At 39.2% G+C, this 17,599-nt stretch overlaps 1 protein-coding gene across 1 annotated transcript; it reads left to right on the forward strand.

The window, feature by feature from the left end:
• Nucleotides 1–1,431: 1,431 nt before the first annotated feature.
• On the forward strand, nucleotides 1,432–9,954 carry LOC117529930 (phospholipid-transporting ATPase IC-like). The gene is made up of 8 exons (XM_034192840.1): nucleotides 1,432–1,514; nucleotides 2,019–2,101; nucleotides 3,899–4,057; nucleotides 4,415–4,503; nucleotides 5,892–6,082; nucleotides 6,462–6,546; nucleotides 7,503–7,626; nucleotides 9,827–9,954. The coding sequence occupies exons 2-8, from the start codon at nucleotides 2,041–2,043 to the stop codon at nucleotides 9,919–9,921; spliced, it is 804 nt and encodes a 267-aa protein (XP_034048731.1). The 5' UTR covers nucleotides 1,432–1,514; nucleotides 2,019–2,040; the 3' UTR covers nucleotides 9,922–9,954.
• Nucleotides 9,955–17,599: the final 7,645 nt, after the last annotated feature.

Genomic DNA, 17,599 nt, shown 5'->3' on the forward strand with positions numbered 1-17,599 from the left:
GTGCCGGTAAGATGGGCACTTCCTGTTCCCATCTACCCGAAGTGAAAATCAAAATATCTCAGACTTGGAGGAGTGGGGGGGATTGGGGTGAAATTAAGTGAAACCATGAATGTGACAAGTGTCAAGGTCTGTAAATGAGTTTTAGTCAGAAGTTGAAACAATAATATTTGGACATATTGCTGCCATATTTTTGTACCATTTGAGCAAACAATCAGTTATTGGTTTAGTTTTTTTTTTTCAGTGTAAACAGCGCGCAGCGGCGGCAGCACCACTGTGTATCATCTGCATAGAAATTAATGATTTACGGTCTGAGTCCAAACTTCAACTCAAAAGTTTGAGACCAAAAACTGAACCCTGAGAAACACTACTACTTCTGTTAGCATATCAAAAAACAAAGGGTGCGTTTTATTACCTCCACCAAGGAGGTTATGTTGTCGGTCGTGTTTGTTTGTCTGTCTGTCTGTCAGCAGGATAACTCAAAAAGTTTTGAACGGATTTTGATGAAATTTTGTGGAGTGGTTGGAAATGATAAGAGGAACAAGTGATTAAATTTAGTGGTGATCCGGATACCGATGCTAAAGAATTAGCATGTCTATGGCATTTTCAATGTTAAAAGTTAGCATTAAGCAGTTGCAGCTGTCATCACGTTCGGGTGCATTTGTTTTCAAATTGTAATACTTCTTAAATTTATTTTTGTTTATATATTAATAATCTAATGATTATTATATACAATTTTAGAGAAAGAGACAAAAAGAAGGGAGGGAATCTTTTTAGGGTCAGTGACCCTATGGCCTTGTTTAGAGAAGTGTTTCATAAATGTTAAAAAATTCATATATTTGCAGTTTAGTTGAATAATACATTGAATTTTGTCTCTTATTTGTTTTTGTCTATAAGCACAAGCAATATCAGTATCAGTGCTCAGATGACAGTAGCTTCTGGGAAAGGTGCAAGTTGCAATAAACTGTGATGCCAAGCGCTAAGGATACATGCTATCCAGTCACAGCAGATGAAACTTTTTTTTACTACTGAGCAAACATCATTGTTAGACTTTTTTAGGTTCAATAATTCCACGGCGTGTAGATATTATGGCGTCAGTGACCCCATGGCCTTGGCGGAGGTTTGCACTCTGAGTGCTTCTAGTTATAAATATTAGGTTAGTTTAAAGAATGTGAATCCATGTTAAATGAACCTTTTATTGCTCTTAAAACCTGCACTACAGTCTCTGCAGATGAGCTTTTAATAACCGTGCTTGCTGAAACTTGTGTCTTTGAACAATTTCTCCACTGGTACCAGTTTGTAAAATTACCCAGAAATCTTATGGCGAGATGTGAGTGCAGACCTGTGTTTGGGTGTATGTGGAGAAATGTATGGTTAAATTTTTTGATTATTTTTCACTCTTCCAACATGTATAATATTTTGCATCTCTTATTTTTGTGTCTTTAGGCTGACATCTTGCTGCTCTCCAGCACCAACCCCAACAGTCTGTCTTACGTTGAAACAGCCGAGCTTGACGGGTCAGACAGAACTTCTCATTCATCTTCTTCCTTCTCATAAATATTGTGATCTTTGAAATATTTTTATGTACTGCATTGGATTAAAAATGTGCAGAAGTGTTCTTTACTGCGATAAGTTTTTGTTTGTTCTGTGGTTTATTGAATAAATTTCTCTCTGATAAGAGGAACACTAGCATGTAAATGTGCCAAGTTCCACCATGTGTTTGGTGAAAAACGCCTCTAACACAGCCACTGATGCAAACAAATAAAACTTAACCCTAACCTTCATGCTGTTATTTAAAAAAAATCTTAGTGTAATGCAACTTTATTTAGAGTGAAGTGGTGATTAAATAAATTTTCTGTCCGGTCTCTGACCAGTTAATCCAGAATAACGTTTAAACTTTATCTCTAAACTGTTTCCTTCTTAAGCCAAAAGCGATCAATAATATTCCAACTCTGATCATCTGTAAAAGGTTTTTACTGTTTTGTAATTCATTTTTGTTTGTTGGTTGTTTGTTTTTGCAGGGAGACCAATCTGAAGTTTAAGATGGGACTTCGAGTTACTCATGAGCGATTGCAGCAGGAACAACAACTGGCCAACTTTAACGGTGAACAAAAGTTTCCATTATTATCAAAAATGCAAGTCCTGTTTGTTTGGGGGAAAATGAGCAAAGAATCATCTCAAATACAAAAAAAAAATTGTTAAAGGTTAAAAATAATAATTAGTTGATTGATGGAAATACATTTTCTAAACATATAAGAGATTAAAAGTACTGTAACAAAATTTAATTCAGTGGAAGGCAGTTTGTGTAATTGTTGTCTAATCAGGTCAGAAGAGGAACACTCACACTCAGAAATGGGTGTGCCTTTGTGTATGTATATGTTCTCCACTCAGATTGCAATAGCTAATCAAAGATTAGCCTTTCTGTCCATCATTTACCTGTATTTTGGCATGCTTGGCGCCAGAAAGTTATGTTGGATCCAAAAGGATCCAAAAAGGCTAGGACCAAAAGTTATATTGGATCGGTTCCCACTGATCAATAGCGTTAAGCTTACTGCCAGCAGCTAGCCAATCAGAGCGCGGCATATGTAGGTCAGGAACTAGCTGACAGATGCTGGTTGACAAAATGGCAACAAACATGTCAACAACAGCAGAAAATCGCCTGCCAGTGAGGTTTGCTGAGTTCACAGAGGAGGAACTGGTGGAAATATTGAACTCCAAGGATGCCGGAAACACAAAGAAGGTAGACAAGCACACTACTGATGTTTTAGAAGCATTTTAGAAGGAACAGTTGAAAAGTTATATTGGACTCAGCTACGCCTCGTCCAATATAACTTTTCTTCATCCAATATTTCTCTATGTTGGACTCCTATGTTGGACTGAGCACAGAGGCAGCTGTCCAGGAATGGAACAGCGACACACGCGAAAAAGAGCGATTTTGCAGAAATAAATGAAAGAACACAGTTAAACGTTATCACAGTGTAAAAATGACTGTTTAAAGTCAGGGAAAAAAATAAAGCCAGCAAGCCACGGATGGATTTTAAGCCAGTGAGACTGAGCATAGAGGCGGCTGTCCAGGAATGGGCAACAGCGGCGCGTGCGCAAAAGAGCGATTTTGCAGAAATAAACGGAAGAACACAAAGTTTATAGTGCGATTATGGTGTGTGTGTGTGTTTAAGCCGCAGAAGAAATAAAGCCAGCGAGCCGCGGAGCCAGCGAAGAGCACAGAGGTGGCTCTCCAGAAACCCGTGGTTCGGTTCTAGCTGGTCTGGTGCATTACAGGTGGACAGCAGCCTGGCGCACAACGCACAATCGCGGGACTGTACTGGAGCGTCTATTTTTGGACTGCATTTACAAAAATGTGACATCTTTAAATGCTTCTGTGAATTGAAAACCCATTTTAAAGGGACCAGGTGTGGGAGGGCTGGAGGTTTGGACCAAACTCATGTCTAAACGTGTGCCAACATGGTGTTATCATGGTGCTATCATGGCACTACGTGGCTTAGTGTGGCTGATGCGAGCCATTCGAGGCTCTAATGACAGGTCGGTTGTGGCTCACTAGAGGCTGCTACGTGGCACATGCGGGGTACAGAGAGGCACATAGTGGCACCTTCATAGTGGATACGTGATAGATGAAAACGTGGGTCATTCGAATAATCGCTGACATGCCCATGCGTGGCTCCTTCTTCATCCTTCATTATTCGGTGGGACCCAGGCTTTACCATCCATTATTTGTGTGTGTGTGTGTGTGTGTGTGTAAACTAGTCTACCCAATCAGTGCGTGAGGTGAGCATGGCTGTGAGAAAGTCGGAATTTGTTGGTCTTCTTGTTGGAACGTTTCATCTGTTTTGTTTTTTTAATTATTCACTCATTAGTGAAGGCCGCCTCTTCTTTTCTTTCACAGCTCTTATCGAATGCGAGGAGCCGAACAACCGTCTGGATAAATTCACAGGGACAATGTTGTGGGACAGTGAACGCTACCCTCTGGATGTGGACAATATGCTTCTCCGAGGCTGTAAAGTCCGAAATACGGAGGAGTGCAGTGGCCTGGTCATCTTCGCAGGTTTGAGACCTCTTGTCACTTGTTCATCTTCAGGATGTTCTACCAACTGCTTTAAGAAGAACAGTCTTTATTTAGGAACAAGTAAATTGCCCATAAGGGCAAGGGACACATCTGTAAGTTGATTTAGGATGTGGAAGGTTTTGTCAGATGGAAAGACAGCTGTTTCTCTTGACAAGCATAACTTATAGTTGTGAACGATATGTTTATAAATTCATCACATAAATATTAATCTGGAAACATGATTTGCAGTTCATCACATCAGCGTGAGACTGAACTTGTTAATGTGAGGTGGCGTTGTAAAACAGAAAGCTGCTGTAGAAATGATTATTGTTTTTTTTTCCTCCCTCCTTGTCGTAGGGGCTGATACTAAAATCATGAGGAACGGTGGAAAGACTAGATTCAAAAGGACCAAAATTGATGAGCTGATGAACTACATGGTTTATACTGTAAGTCTGAGACAGATTTAACTTGAACAATTTTTAATTAACTTCTAATTTAGATTGTCTTTTAATTCATTCTGTCTGTGTCTCTTTGTTTGGAATTATTGTGTAAGGAAATTTCATACAAGAATTCAGAGGTACTGCTGCCATACTTGTATGATTCTGATCTTAATTTATCGCCACCTGCAGGTCACAAAGTTTTCACTTACCCACTAAAACATTTGTAAATATTATATGGGTTCCTCGGGTGTTTGGTGATGCATTGATTATTATTGTTTTATTTATTTTACATTAAAATGCCCACAAAATTTAAAGTTTACTAGCCTGGTTAGCCTCTGCAATGACTTAGAGGGTTAGCTTTGGTAGCTAGCCTATAGCTAGAATAAATTCTAGTAATGAACAAATGTTTTAGCTTGTGATTTGTACAAATATTTCAAATTGAGTTGGATTTTGGTGACTCATGAATTTTTGCTGATGCCTAATTAAATTGGAAGACATTTTTGTGTTGACATTTGTGAATTAAATTCTTGAGGTTTTATTCACTTCTGTTTTACCAGAATGTAAAAGTGGTCCAAAACAAATGGATATAGTTTTCAGTTCAAATATTTGTTTTTGTTGTTGTTTGTTTTGTTTTTTAACTTATATGGGTCACAGTCAGGCTAGCTAACTACCTATCTTGGTGCAGCCGTTACAGTGGCTAGCAGGCTAGTTAGCGTTGGTAGCTAGTATATGGGTTGTTCACAAGCAGATATGTTCATCTCATAATATTAGGCCAGTGGATGCTATTTGATTATCCACAGCATAATTTATTAATGACTTTGTTTTTTTGATTAAGATGGGGATAATGAATGGATTGCAAGAGTTAGCTAAAATGCATCTGCAGTCCACATCAAGAAGGGTCAAAGGTTCAAAACGGCTTTTTTTTTTTTTTTTTTTTTTTTTTTTTTTTTTGGATTGGTGGTACCATGGTACACAAAACATACTCCAGAAATGGCCAAACAAGACATTAAAACATTGTGCTAAAGCTATCACCCTTTCTGTCGTGAATTTTGACTTGAGGATGAGTGTTAAAATTGGTTAACAGTGGTTAATGGCCATCTCGTGTGACACATCTACTGTGGCTGTCACAATAAAAATTCACTCCAGTTTAAGAGTTAGGGGTCCGACATTTCTGCTTTTATTGCTGTAATAGTCCAGGAAGCTGGCGTGACTACAGTTTGAGCCTAGTCATGAGGTCCACCGTTGTCTTAATTGTCAGAGTTTAGTGTTCTCCTGGAGTCACCATCAGTCAGCCAAAGTCTGTCTTGAAGGAGGCGACGGCTTCAGATGTGACCAATGAAGATCAGAGGCCATATACTACAACAATTGCTTCCCTCATCAATGTCTCCCTGTAGATCTTTGCGCTACTGATCCTGATTGCAGCTGGTCTGGCCATCGGTCACAGCTTCTGGTACAAGGAAATCGGTTCCAAGGCCTGGTACCTGTATGACGGTAAAAACCAGACAGCGGCATACAGGGGGTTCCTCGGCTTCTGGGGCTACATCATCGTCCTCAATACCATGGTTCCCATTTCTCTATACGTCAGGTGGGTTTGTCATTGAATTTCTAATGGTGCTAGCATCCAGTTCCAGCCTGAGAGTCGTTTCCTGTTGGTTGGGGGGTGGTTGTTAAACTACCACAGAAACCAGTTTATCCTGTAAAGTATGTTAGTGGTTAAAGTTGTGCTGTTCTTCTAACTTTGTAATTGAGAGCACATTTGTGTTATGGTGTCTGTAGAAGGCCAAACTGTGATTTTATGCTAATATTAAAACACCACACATGCAGTATCTGCTGATGTGTCATTGTGGAGCTGTGGTTTGTATGTCAGTGATTAATTCAGTAATAACTGTATGATTCCCAGTCCATTTGGTTCAGCCTTCATGGTCTTGTAGAAGTAGTCTGATGGTTTTCTGCCTGTTGTTCAGTGTGGAGGTGATCCGCCTGGGTCAGAGTAAGTTCATCAACTGGGATCTGCAGATGTACTTTCCAGAGAAAGACACTCCAGCCAAGGTTGGTTCCAACTGCTCATTAAGTTATTATTACATTAGCCAAGGATGTAATAAAATCATCTGTTTATTTATTTGTCTGTGTCTTTTAACAATATTACGTCAAAACTACTGCCCGGATTTTGACAAAATTTTCACCACAGGTGGATATTAGACTAAGTAAGACTCTGTTAAATTTTGGAGGTGATCCAGATCCGGATTCTGGATCACGTTTGACTTTATATAGGCTTTGAAGGATTGCATCAAAACTACTTCACAGATTCTCACCAAATTTTCATCATGGACATATTAGGCCATGGAAGACTCCAGTAAATTTTAGAGGTGATCCGGATCCTGGATCATGATTTCACTTTATATAGGCTTTGAAGGATTACATCTAAACTACTTAATAGATTCTCACAATTTTACACCATGGATAGATATTAGGCCATGGAAGACTCCACTGAATTTTGGAGGTGATCTGGATTCGGATCCGGATTCTGGATCAAGATTACACTTTATATAGGCTTTGAAGGAATACATCAAAACTACTTCACGGATTCTCACCACATTTGCACCACAGATAGATATTAGGGCATTGAAGATTCCACTGCATTTTTGAGGTGATCCGGATTGGTGGACATCAGAAATTTCATTCATCATTTTCATCTGTACAAAGAAGACATATGACTGTGTCACAGCAGTCAGATGTAAAGTGTTGTAAAATCTTAAATTCAGATTTGTATTTCCTGTTTACATGCAGCATTACATACTCACTAATAGTAGATGTATGGTGGACCTAAAGTGCAGAACAACATTGGATGAAACATGAATAAGTGGAAAACCAAACAGTTAAAAAAAACAAAACAAACAAAAAACGTACTATAGAGCAAAGCCCAACATCCCTGATACATTATGTGGATCTATAAAATTTTGTTGCACTTATCCAATGAAACCTTAAAAGTCATTTATGTTCTGCAGGCTCGGACCACAACCCTGAATGAGCAGCTTGGTCAAATTGAGTACATTTTCTCAGACAAGACGGGAACTCTGACGCAGAACATCATGCAGTTCAAGAAGTGTAACATCGCTGGACGCAACTATGGTACAACCAGATCCAGACCTCACTGTGCTAATGTTTGAGATGTTTCTGGGTTTCTTACTTGAAAGCGTTTGAAAAGGAAAAAGGTTTATTTACACTATTATTTTTTGTTTTAGTTTTGCTTTGGAACTTTTCAATATGGATGGTGTCATTTTTCATTTGTTTAATTATTTATCAAAAATTGCATCTTAAAAAAATCATTTCAGTCTTTGTGACATTTTTTGCCCATTATCTCTAGAGGATTCACTTAGTCTGGGTTATTTCATACAGAGTTGGACATCTTATACCCAAGATCTGGCTAATCTTTGAGGACCACAGTTACCTTATATCAAAATCTTCACATTTGACTGAGGTGTTTCAAAAGCAATAGATCCTGGTTTAGTTAAAAAAAAAAAAATTCTACAATCCTGGTCTGAACCTGGGTGGTCTTACACAGGAACCAACCCATTATCCCATCCTGGTTGGTCTACAGACCAGACTATTCTCACAAACCTGTTCTCACCCTCACCTTCAAAAAAAATCCAGACCAGCTCACGTGTTTAAAAGTACCAAAATCAAACTCTGATTGTATCACAGTGAAGATACTTGGTATAAAGTAGTTGAACACTTGCGTGTGCCTTGCTCAGAGGAACTGGAGCTGTTAAAATGTTATAAATCAGTCAGCAACAACCCAGCTTTTGAGAGAGATGGAAGGAAAGAATCTAATGATGGATACAGGGACCCCTGCTGTCCATGGGTTGTAAAGACAGCTTATAATGAAACAAGTTTCATGGTTTCAGAAAAGACTTTAATCCAGATTAAATAAAACTTATTTATTTATTTGTTTTTGCATTATGTGGGCTGCACACCACATTACATAGATTTCACACTCTAATACAAGCAGACTACTATTTTCTAAACCAAGATTTAGTGTGTTCATGTTGTCCTGTGCAGAGAACAAATAAACACCCTCTGAGCCCTGAGCTTTTCTGTCTTATTTACATTGCCGGTGTCACCAACCAAACAGTCCCCCAAAAAATCGGTCCCCCTGATGACGCGGTTCATGGATTAACACCTCATTTCTGCTTCAAACTGCACACCAGTCATCTATCTCAGCAACAGATATTTGAAGATTTTGTACAACAATAATTTCCACATAAATTCATCATAAAAGGCGACACAAGCGATCAGAGCGCAGCAGCTCAATGAGCTGCTAGCTGATGTGTTCACTATGCGTCGGACATTTCAAAGCATCACGGAATTTCGCCTCGTTTCTGTTTAAAACTGACTTTAGAATGATTTTAGAGGTTTTACCTTTATCATCTGATGGTTAATAATCCCATTAATCCATTTGATTGCTTTGGGTGAAGAGACTCCATCTCAGACGTGCTGCATGAAATGACGCATGCGCAAATGCAAATGGCAGACCAATTTTTAGGGGCGGACCGTTCAGTGTGCGACATCGGTCTGGGCAAGTGTGCACGTGTGTACCGCCCTGTGTAACAGTTTCCAGTCCCTATGTTTCTAAAGAGACAGCAGTACTCACGACTAACCCATTTTTGTCAAAATGGTGTGGGTGGACAATGATGACTTTGCAAAAAAAAAAAAAAACAATTTGTCCAAAAGCACATTTAGAGGATAAAAATACCTCTGACCAAAAATGTGGTCAGACTCCACACACAGTATGTCTGGCTTTTCCCACATAAAGAGCTGTTATACCCGGGTGACCATATCTTGATTACCGAAAGCCAGGACACTCGGTCCGGCAATGAGATACTCAAATGATACTTGAAGTTTATGCAAAGATGCTCAAAGATGAGAAACAATGAAAACCAGGACATTTCATCACTTTCTAAAAACAACCCAGGACAGCCAGGACAGGATGTGAAAACAGGACATGTTCTGGGAAAACAGAACGTTTGGTCACTCTATGTTATACCTGTTAAAAAGGGCTGCAACTGCCAATTTGTTCACCTCAACAGCAAGGAGGTAGGTTTGGTTTGAGGAGTGACCAAGGAGAGAAGCTTTGTTTTGGTCCTACATGTGGTGTTGGTGCAACATTTAGTGGCAGGAAAATGAAAATCATTCATAGTGTCTTTAAAACTCAACACAGAATTATTACCAAATGTGCTTTTCCTTTATTTTCCCCAAACTTTGTGTGTATCTCTCTTTTAGACTATTTCTGAGCTCAGCTTTGTCTCTGTATTTCTCCTATTCTCCACAGGTGATGCAACCACTGCTGAGGGAGTGTCCCTGGACAGAGGACGGGTAAAAAAAAAAAAAAAAAAGATTAAAAAACAAACACAACTGAATAAATAAAGCTGTAGAGCCATTTTGTTCCTGTAGGGTGGGGTGCATAGCCCAATTAGAGGCTGGGTAATGTATAAGAAATGGAGATTTAGTACTTAAAGGTCAATTGCTATTTTCATATTTGAGGCAGATTATAAGCTTCCAAAGATGGAAAACTGTGCATTTTTAGTTGAAGAGTTGAAAACAAAGGGTGAGGAAACTAGCTATGGTTCACGGGTAACATTTTAGAGGTCATAGCACAACTAGGCGTTGTTTTCTGAAGAGGAAAGCAGTTTCAGAATATTTTCTTCAAGCTTCACCTTGATGATGATCTCAAAGTTGATAACTTTACACGTTTTGGCACCAAAGACTCAGTTTTGGCTGTTCAATCTATAATGATGGGTTAAAAAATACAACTTTAATTTTGCAGAATTTAAGCAAATACTGTTTGCCTGTTGAATCTGTTACGAATTAAGACAGATCCTTGTTTGGTCTTCAAACTCTTTCTCAACAACAGGTGTATATCCTTCGTGGCGAAATTCTGTCGAACTTTGTGTTTTGTTGTGTTGTATTTGAAGGTAAATTCGGTTTGCCCTCTTGAATATGTTCTACTGTCATCCAGGAAAAAAAAAAAATCGTTGAAGTATAGTGGCCTAGAAGTGTGAAACACAACATTAAAACACACATACTTGAAATATTTGTCAATTATCTTTGATTTATTTTGCCAATAAAAGTTACATACACATGAAATACAAAAAAACAAAAAAAAAAAAAAACACGAAAAACGACAACAAAAATGCATCAAACTACTTGGTCCTCATCTTTTTACCAAATATTATTTGTCTGCAAAATCATAAAAAACAAAGTGGTCTGGAAGAGCAGAACACTAATGAAAATTCTAACAAAGTACTATACTATTGATCTGAAGTGCAAAAAACGGAAACGTAAAGGAACTGATTCCGTAGCTGTTAAACTGCTCTTCATACTATGTATGACACCATTATATTAATATATTTCATGTAATGATATAATAAGAAATACCTGTATAATAAAAAAATGTGTGTGTGTGTTTGTCGTTAGGGTTAGTGGAAAGCATTGTTTCTGTAGCCATTTATATTGATTACTGGTGTTGCCGACCGAACAGCCCCCCCCCAAAAAAATCTGTCCGCCCTGCCTTCACACAAGTTATGATTAGATTTTTTTTTTTAGGACCCCCACTATCACATTTAGTCTTGATAAAAATAAATTAAATTTATTTTGGAGAAACTGCGGACAGATTGGTGATTAGACACACATGTTTTGGGATTGCCCAGTATTGGGACCATCTTGGCAGGGGGTTTTGAAGTATAGACTGTCTCTGGAAATAATCAGTCGTGTAATAGGAATATCCCTAAACGTGGAGACATATAAGCATGCCAAATTGATACAAATACTACATTTTTGAAATAAAAAAAAAACAAAACCTGACTTTAGAATGATTCAAGAGGCTTTAATTTGTCATCTGATAGTTAATAATCACATTATTCCCTTTGATCGCTTTGGGTGTAGAGCCTCAGTCAGTCTCAGATGTATGCACAGTGAAGGCAGGGCGGATCAGTTTTTAGAAGGGACTGTTCAGTTGGCGACACCTGCTGCAGAAAGCAACACTAATCCAAATATAAAAGAACATACTTTTTAGGAAAACTAAAAATCTGTTTTCAAATGTTTGGTTTTGTTAATGTGAGCTCTGATGCTGCAGCAAGTGGTAGTTTCCTGTCCACAGGAAATGCCCTCGAGCCGTGGAAATAAATTAACTTTGCTCAGAAATTTTTTTTTTCTAAAAAGCTGACCCTCAAGTGCAAAATACAGCATTATTGTGGTTAGCACACCAAAAAGAGAGTTTACTTTATTAACTAAACTATTCTGTTTGTTTTATTTGGCTATGAAATAATAATTAGGTTTAAACCATAAGTTTAATTACTTGGTGATTGAAACATGGTGGTTAAATGTTACAATATTTTGAAAATCACTGTCTGAAACCCAGCACTGCCAGCGTGATTATTTTAATAACAAGCAAGATATTGAAGTGAATCTGTGACGAGAATAATACTTTACTTATTGACTATCGCTGCACCAAACTGTTTTTGCACTTTAATTGCATGTGCAGAATTGCCTTCAATGTAACACATGCGCACAGTAGATGGTAAAAAGTGCTGACGTACATGGGCATGCGTTTCAGACAACGTGCTGTTGTTGAATTCTTAATGGCTGCGGGTTGTCCACCCTTGGACATTGATCGATGAATTAGTGTTTCTATGGCGACACCTGTGTGGATGTTGGTGGCAGTGAAGAGGTGGAAGAGTTTGAAGGATGAAAATCAAGCCACGATGAGTCTGCGTGAGCAGGCCCATAGGGGGCGCCGAATAACAGCCACAGATGCACAGCATCAAGTGGAGGTGCAATGGCATCGTCCTCGAAAATCTTTGGTCGCTGTCAACTCCGAACTTTACGTTGACACTTTGCAAAAGTTGCAAGCATGCTTGAAGCGAGTTTGTTCTGAAACGACAATTCTTCAGCACGACAGTGCTTGTCCACACGAGTTGACAAATGTGGGATGCGTTGCAGAGGCTCAAATCTAACCACACCCGGTGTACTGTTTAGATCCCAGCTGCACGCCAGGAGTAGTTGTGATTTAAAAACCTTGTGCAAGGGCACCTTTGAGATTGTAGTGTTCATCCATTTTCACTGTCCCCGTTGTTCTTTCTGATCCAGCCATTGAACCATATCCCTTGATGTGCCATTTCTGTAACCTTTGTCACTTTTTCATCTGTGAAAACTGTTGTGGGTTGTGAATGAAAGTTGATCACATGACTAACATTTAGGACTAGAACCCTGTGGTTTGTGACACACGTGCAGTTTAGATTATTTGTCTCCAACAATCAGACACAGTGTACTGTAGTCCATAAAAACTATAAGCACAGTATATCACTTATCTTGATCACACACACAAAAGAAATATGTTCGACAAGGTGCTGGAAGAACCAGAAATGCTTATCAAATCCTACCCCTTTTTTCAGCTTTAAATGTTCCAAAGGACACCCCTTACCCACCAGCAACACACTATACGAGGTCTGTCAATAAAGTATAGGTCCTTTTATTTTTTTCAAAAACTATATGGATTTCATTCATATGTTTTTACGTCAGACATGCTTGAACCCTCGTGCGCAGTGCGTGAGTTTTTTCCACGCCTGTCGGTGACGTCATTCGCCCTTGAGCACTCCTTGTGGGAGGAGTCGTCCAGCCCCTCGTCGGAATTCCTTTGTCTGAGAAGTTGCTGAGAGACTGGCGCTTTGTTTGATCAAAATTTTTCTAAACCTGTGAGACACATCGAAGTGGACACGGTTCGAAAAATTAAGCTGGTTTTCGGTGAAAATTTTAACGGCTGATGAGAGATTTTGAGGTGATACTGTCGCTTTAAGGACTTCCCACGCAGTGGGACGTCGCGCAGCGCTCCCAGGCGCCGTCGTCAGCCTGTTTCAAGCTGAAAACCTCCACATTTCAGGCTCTATTGATCCAGGACGTCGTGAGAGAACAGAGAAGTTTCAGAAGAAGTCGGTTTCAAGCATTTTATCCGGATATTCCACTGTTAAAGGAGATTTTTTAATGAAAGACGTACGGCGGATTGCAGCGTCGGCTCGCAGCCAGCTGCGACGCTCAGCCACAGGAAAAACACCTCCGTTGGAAGCCTTAAGGACAAGTTGGAACATGTCCAGCTGTTAAACAATTTATCATATACTCACTCCACTGAAAGCCATCAAAAGCCGCTTGGATTTTACAAATGGTTATCAACACGAGGTGTTTTTCCTGTGCCGCCGCACCGCGCCGGCTGCGTCCCGACGCGCGGACCCATCCGCACGTCTTTCATTAAAAAAGTCTCCTTTAACAGTGGAATATCCAGATAAAATGCTGAAACCGACTTCTTCTGAAACTTCTCTGTTCTCTCACGACGTCCTGGATCAATAGAGCCTGAAATGTGGAGGTTTTCAGCTTGAAACAGGCTGACGACGGCGCCTGGGAGCGCTGCGCGACGTCCCACTGCGTGGGAAGTCCTTAAAGCGACAGTATCACCTCAAAATCTCTCATCAGCCGTTAAAATTTTCACCGAAAACCAGCTTAATTTTTCGAACCGTGTCCACTTCATGTGTCTCACAGGTTTAGAAAAAATTTTGATCAAACAAAGCGCCAGTCTCTCAGCAACTTCTCAGACAAAGGAATTCCGACGAGGGGCTGGACGACTCCTCCCACAAGGAGTGCTCAAGGGCGAATGACGTCACCGACAGCATGGAAAAACTCACGCATGCGCACGAGGGGTTCAAGCATGTCTGACATAAAAACATATGAATGAAATCCATATAGTTTTTGAAAAAAATAAAAAGGACCTATACTTTATTGACAGCCCTCATATTTAACTTCCTGATTATTAATGAACTCATTAGATATTTATATTATTTACAAAATTCTATAACATACATATTTTCAGAAATACTTGTTAAATGCAAAATATGGACTATAATTTAAACGTATAAAGGAACTTCCCAAACGCACATACCTATGTACACATACGTATGTATTGTATAATTAGTAGTAAGTCTTTGTAGACATCCCCCAGATACCAGTGATATGTAAGCTCCCTTCTTCCTGTACCTGTTAAAAATGATCTGTTTATATTAATTTTAATACAGATAATGTTGGACATTAAATTTCCCTTTTCATACCATTCCAAAGGTTAATTCCACTGCTTGATGTGGTAAATCTTTTCATTGTGTATTCTTTCGAATACTGGAAGTCTTAAAATTCAATGCTCCCCTCAAACTATATCCCCCGTCTCTATCGTGAAACATTGTCAGTAAGTTCCTAGTTAATAATTTTTTTTCTGACTAGGCATAAACAGTGCTGTTTGCAATTCAATGATATCACTGAGTTTGTGTAAAATAATGAATTGTTGTGATCCCAAAACCTAACATTGTGAACAGTTTGAATGACTGTTCTTTTTTTTTTTTTTTTTTTTTTTTTTTTTTTTGCAGTATAACACTCCATGTAGAGAACACTTTTTTTTTTTATGTGTTACCCCAGACGTCTGAACAGTAAGTCAGATGAGATAAAATCAGTGAACAGGTCCCTGGTCTTATTGTTATGGAGCATGAACACGTCGTGTTGTTTAGTTCCATAAATGAAGCCTGAACCTGTTCTGTGGGTTTGACTATGGAAATGTTCGTCTCCTCATGGAAATTGTTATTGTTAAAACCAATGACGGAGAATTTGATTTTTTTTTTTTCCCCGAGACGCAAATGGAGCCGAAGTTTGGCTTAGAGGAAAATGCCACTGCACCTCTTTAGAAGTTGTGTGTTTCCATGGAGACGGCGGGAACGTGTCCTGCGAGAGGTCAAAACCTTTTATCACACATTGTGTTTTAGGGATCCATTTACGGCTGCAGATAACAATTACTTTAATTTATGTTTCAGTTATTTTTATGATAATTTGTTTAGTCTGAAAGAAGTCAGAAAATGTTAATGTATTTGTTATTTGCTGTTATGATTGTTTATACTTTCATTTGCTTTTCACACATTTTTGTATTTCATAAAACATTATTTCCTAACCTTATGTCAAACCTTTGTGGAATTAAACAAAGCTGTTGGGGTCAAACCGCAGAAGTTTCCAGCTTCTGTGACTGCTGCTAACTTAATACAACAGAAATTAAACTATATTGTATTTGATTGGATGTGTGTGTAAGAGGACAATGAATTAGTCATGATGGATGCTGAGAGGAAAATAAATCATTATTCACAGGGTTGATGCCTTGCTCCAGGGACTCCACCCTAACCCAATAACCAAGGCAAGTGTCCGTGTTTTGCTTTGTGAATTCTACTTCTGTCTGTGCTGATGCTTTGCTCAGGGTCGCAGTGTCTGTGGCCTCATGTAAGGATGTTGAACCGCCTAACCTTGGTTGTCTGACAGCATTGGTGCCTTGCTCAGAGGCTCTCCATGCCTTTCTGGGAAGTTGAAACTGTGACTAGTTGCGCGGCTTGCTGCCCTGTCCACACCTTGACGATTTAGCGTGCATATGTCAACCGTATTAAAATGCTGACATACGCAAGTGTGCTTTGTTAGATATGTTCATAGTCTTTGGCTTTTCTGTGGATTTGAACCCTAACCCTCTTAACAGACTCTGGTAACTCTGGACCTCCTAATCTGCAGAAACATCTTTTTGTTCTGGATGACTTTTTAATAAAAAGTGACCAGGATTTTGGATAACAGACTGAGTTGACGTGCTGCGGCTCCTCCTGGTCCGCCTGCAGGTTGTTTGTTTCCCAGCTTCCCGTCTGCTGCTGCTGCTGCAGAAAACAGGCTCCACATTAATAATGTGAAGGTGATGATATTTGACCCCGCACGGCTGGAAGGCCCTGTCACCCCCCCAAAAAAAGAACACTTTCAAAATACCCACAGTTCCAGACCTTGCTGTGCTCAGATCTCGACCATGATGTGAATCGGTTTTCTGTTTGCTTTCCCTGAATAAAGTTTAGATTTATTTAAGGACAAGTGATACATTTTACAGGAAAGAACTTCACTTCTTGGTGAAACTTGGATGTGGAGGAATGGGGGGGAGGGTGCTAACATTTCAGGAAGATCCACATAAAGGTTTTGGGGTGGGGGGGCGTGTTAAAATATTTCAGGTTTGGTCGTCCACATATAATGATGAAATTTGTACGGATTCTATTTTTAATTCATGTTGCCCTAAAGAAAACTGCAGAAAAGATGACACCAAAAGTCAAACAATAAAGTTATTTTATTGATATGAAGCGTTGATTCCACAGTATATAATTCTCGTTTTACATTTTACTTGGTCCACATCTTATTTTATTTTACCTTATGTTTATATCAGTTGTACATATACTCTGAATAATTTACCGTTAAATTTCACTATCTTTTATTTGGCTAAAAATTGCTCGCACCACGGAAAACACCTTTTTGGAGTTGCACTCAAATCTCGTTGTAATGCAAATTACAATGACAAAGGCGATTCTAATTCTGAAACCTGCAGACTGTTGGTGGTTTTGTGTCAGACGAAGGTAAAAAAAAAAAAAAAAAAGACATCCTATTTCAGGGCCTGCTCTCAGGTTTCCTTATGACCTGTCAGGTATGTGCTCATCACTCAAGTCCCCTCCCACCAGCATTACCTCTTCCTGTTGCCACAGTGATACCCTGGGACAGAGACACCAAAACCTGTTTCCGGCCCTGAGGCTGATTTGGAGTGGTTTTAAAAATGCTTCAAATCCCAAACTAAATGTATGAGAGTGGAGAGGGGGAAAAATGGGTAAAACAAATGGGCAAACTATTTTTTTTTTTCCTAATAATAAAAAAAATCTAATTAAATATTAAAGCATTCATTCTGTTTGGAATGTCCTGGAGGGTGTCAGGTCACTGCCTCTGATTCTTCTGAAAAATCCACAGGTGTTCATACACCAAATTTATGGAAAAATCCCAAATACTAATTCTGAATTTACCAGGGCTCGGGGCGGGTGGGTTGGCTGGTCTGGATCAACAGTTACTCAGCAGTGATGGGATCCAGTAGTCTGGTTTCCAGAAACAAAAGCTCATCCAGAGATCATCAGGTTCTCATTAAACCAGTCAATACAAAGACCAACCAGAATGTTTGTGCTAACTAACTAAA

Source organism: Thalassophryne amazonica, chromosome 17, assembly GCF_902500255.1.
Source record: "Thalassophryne amazonica chromosome 17, fThaAma1.1, whole genome shotgun sequence".
Lineage (NCBI taxonomy): Eukaryota > Metazoa > Chordata > Actinopteri > Batrachoidiformes > Batrachoididae > Thalassophryne > Thalassophryne amazonica.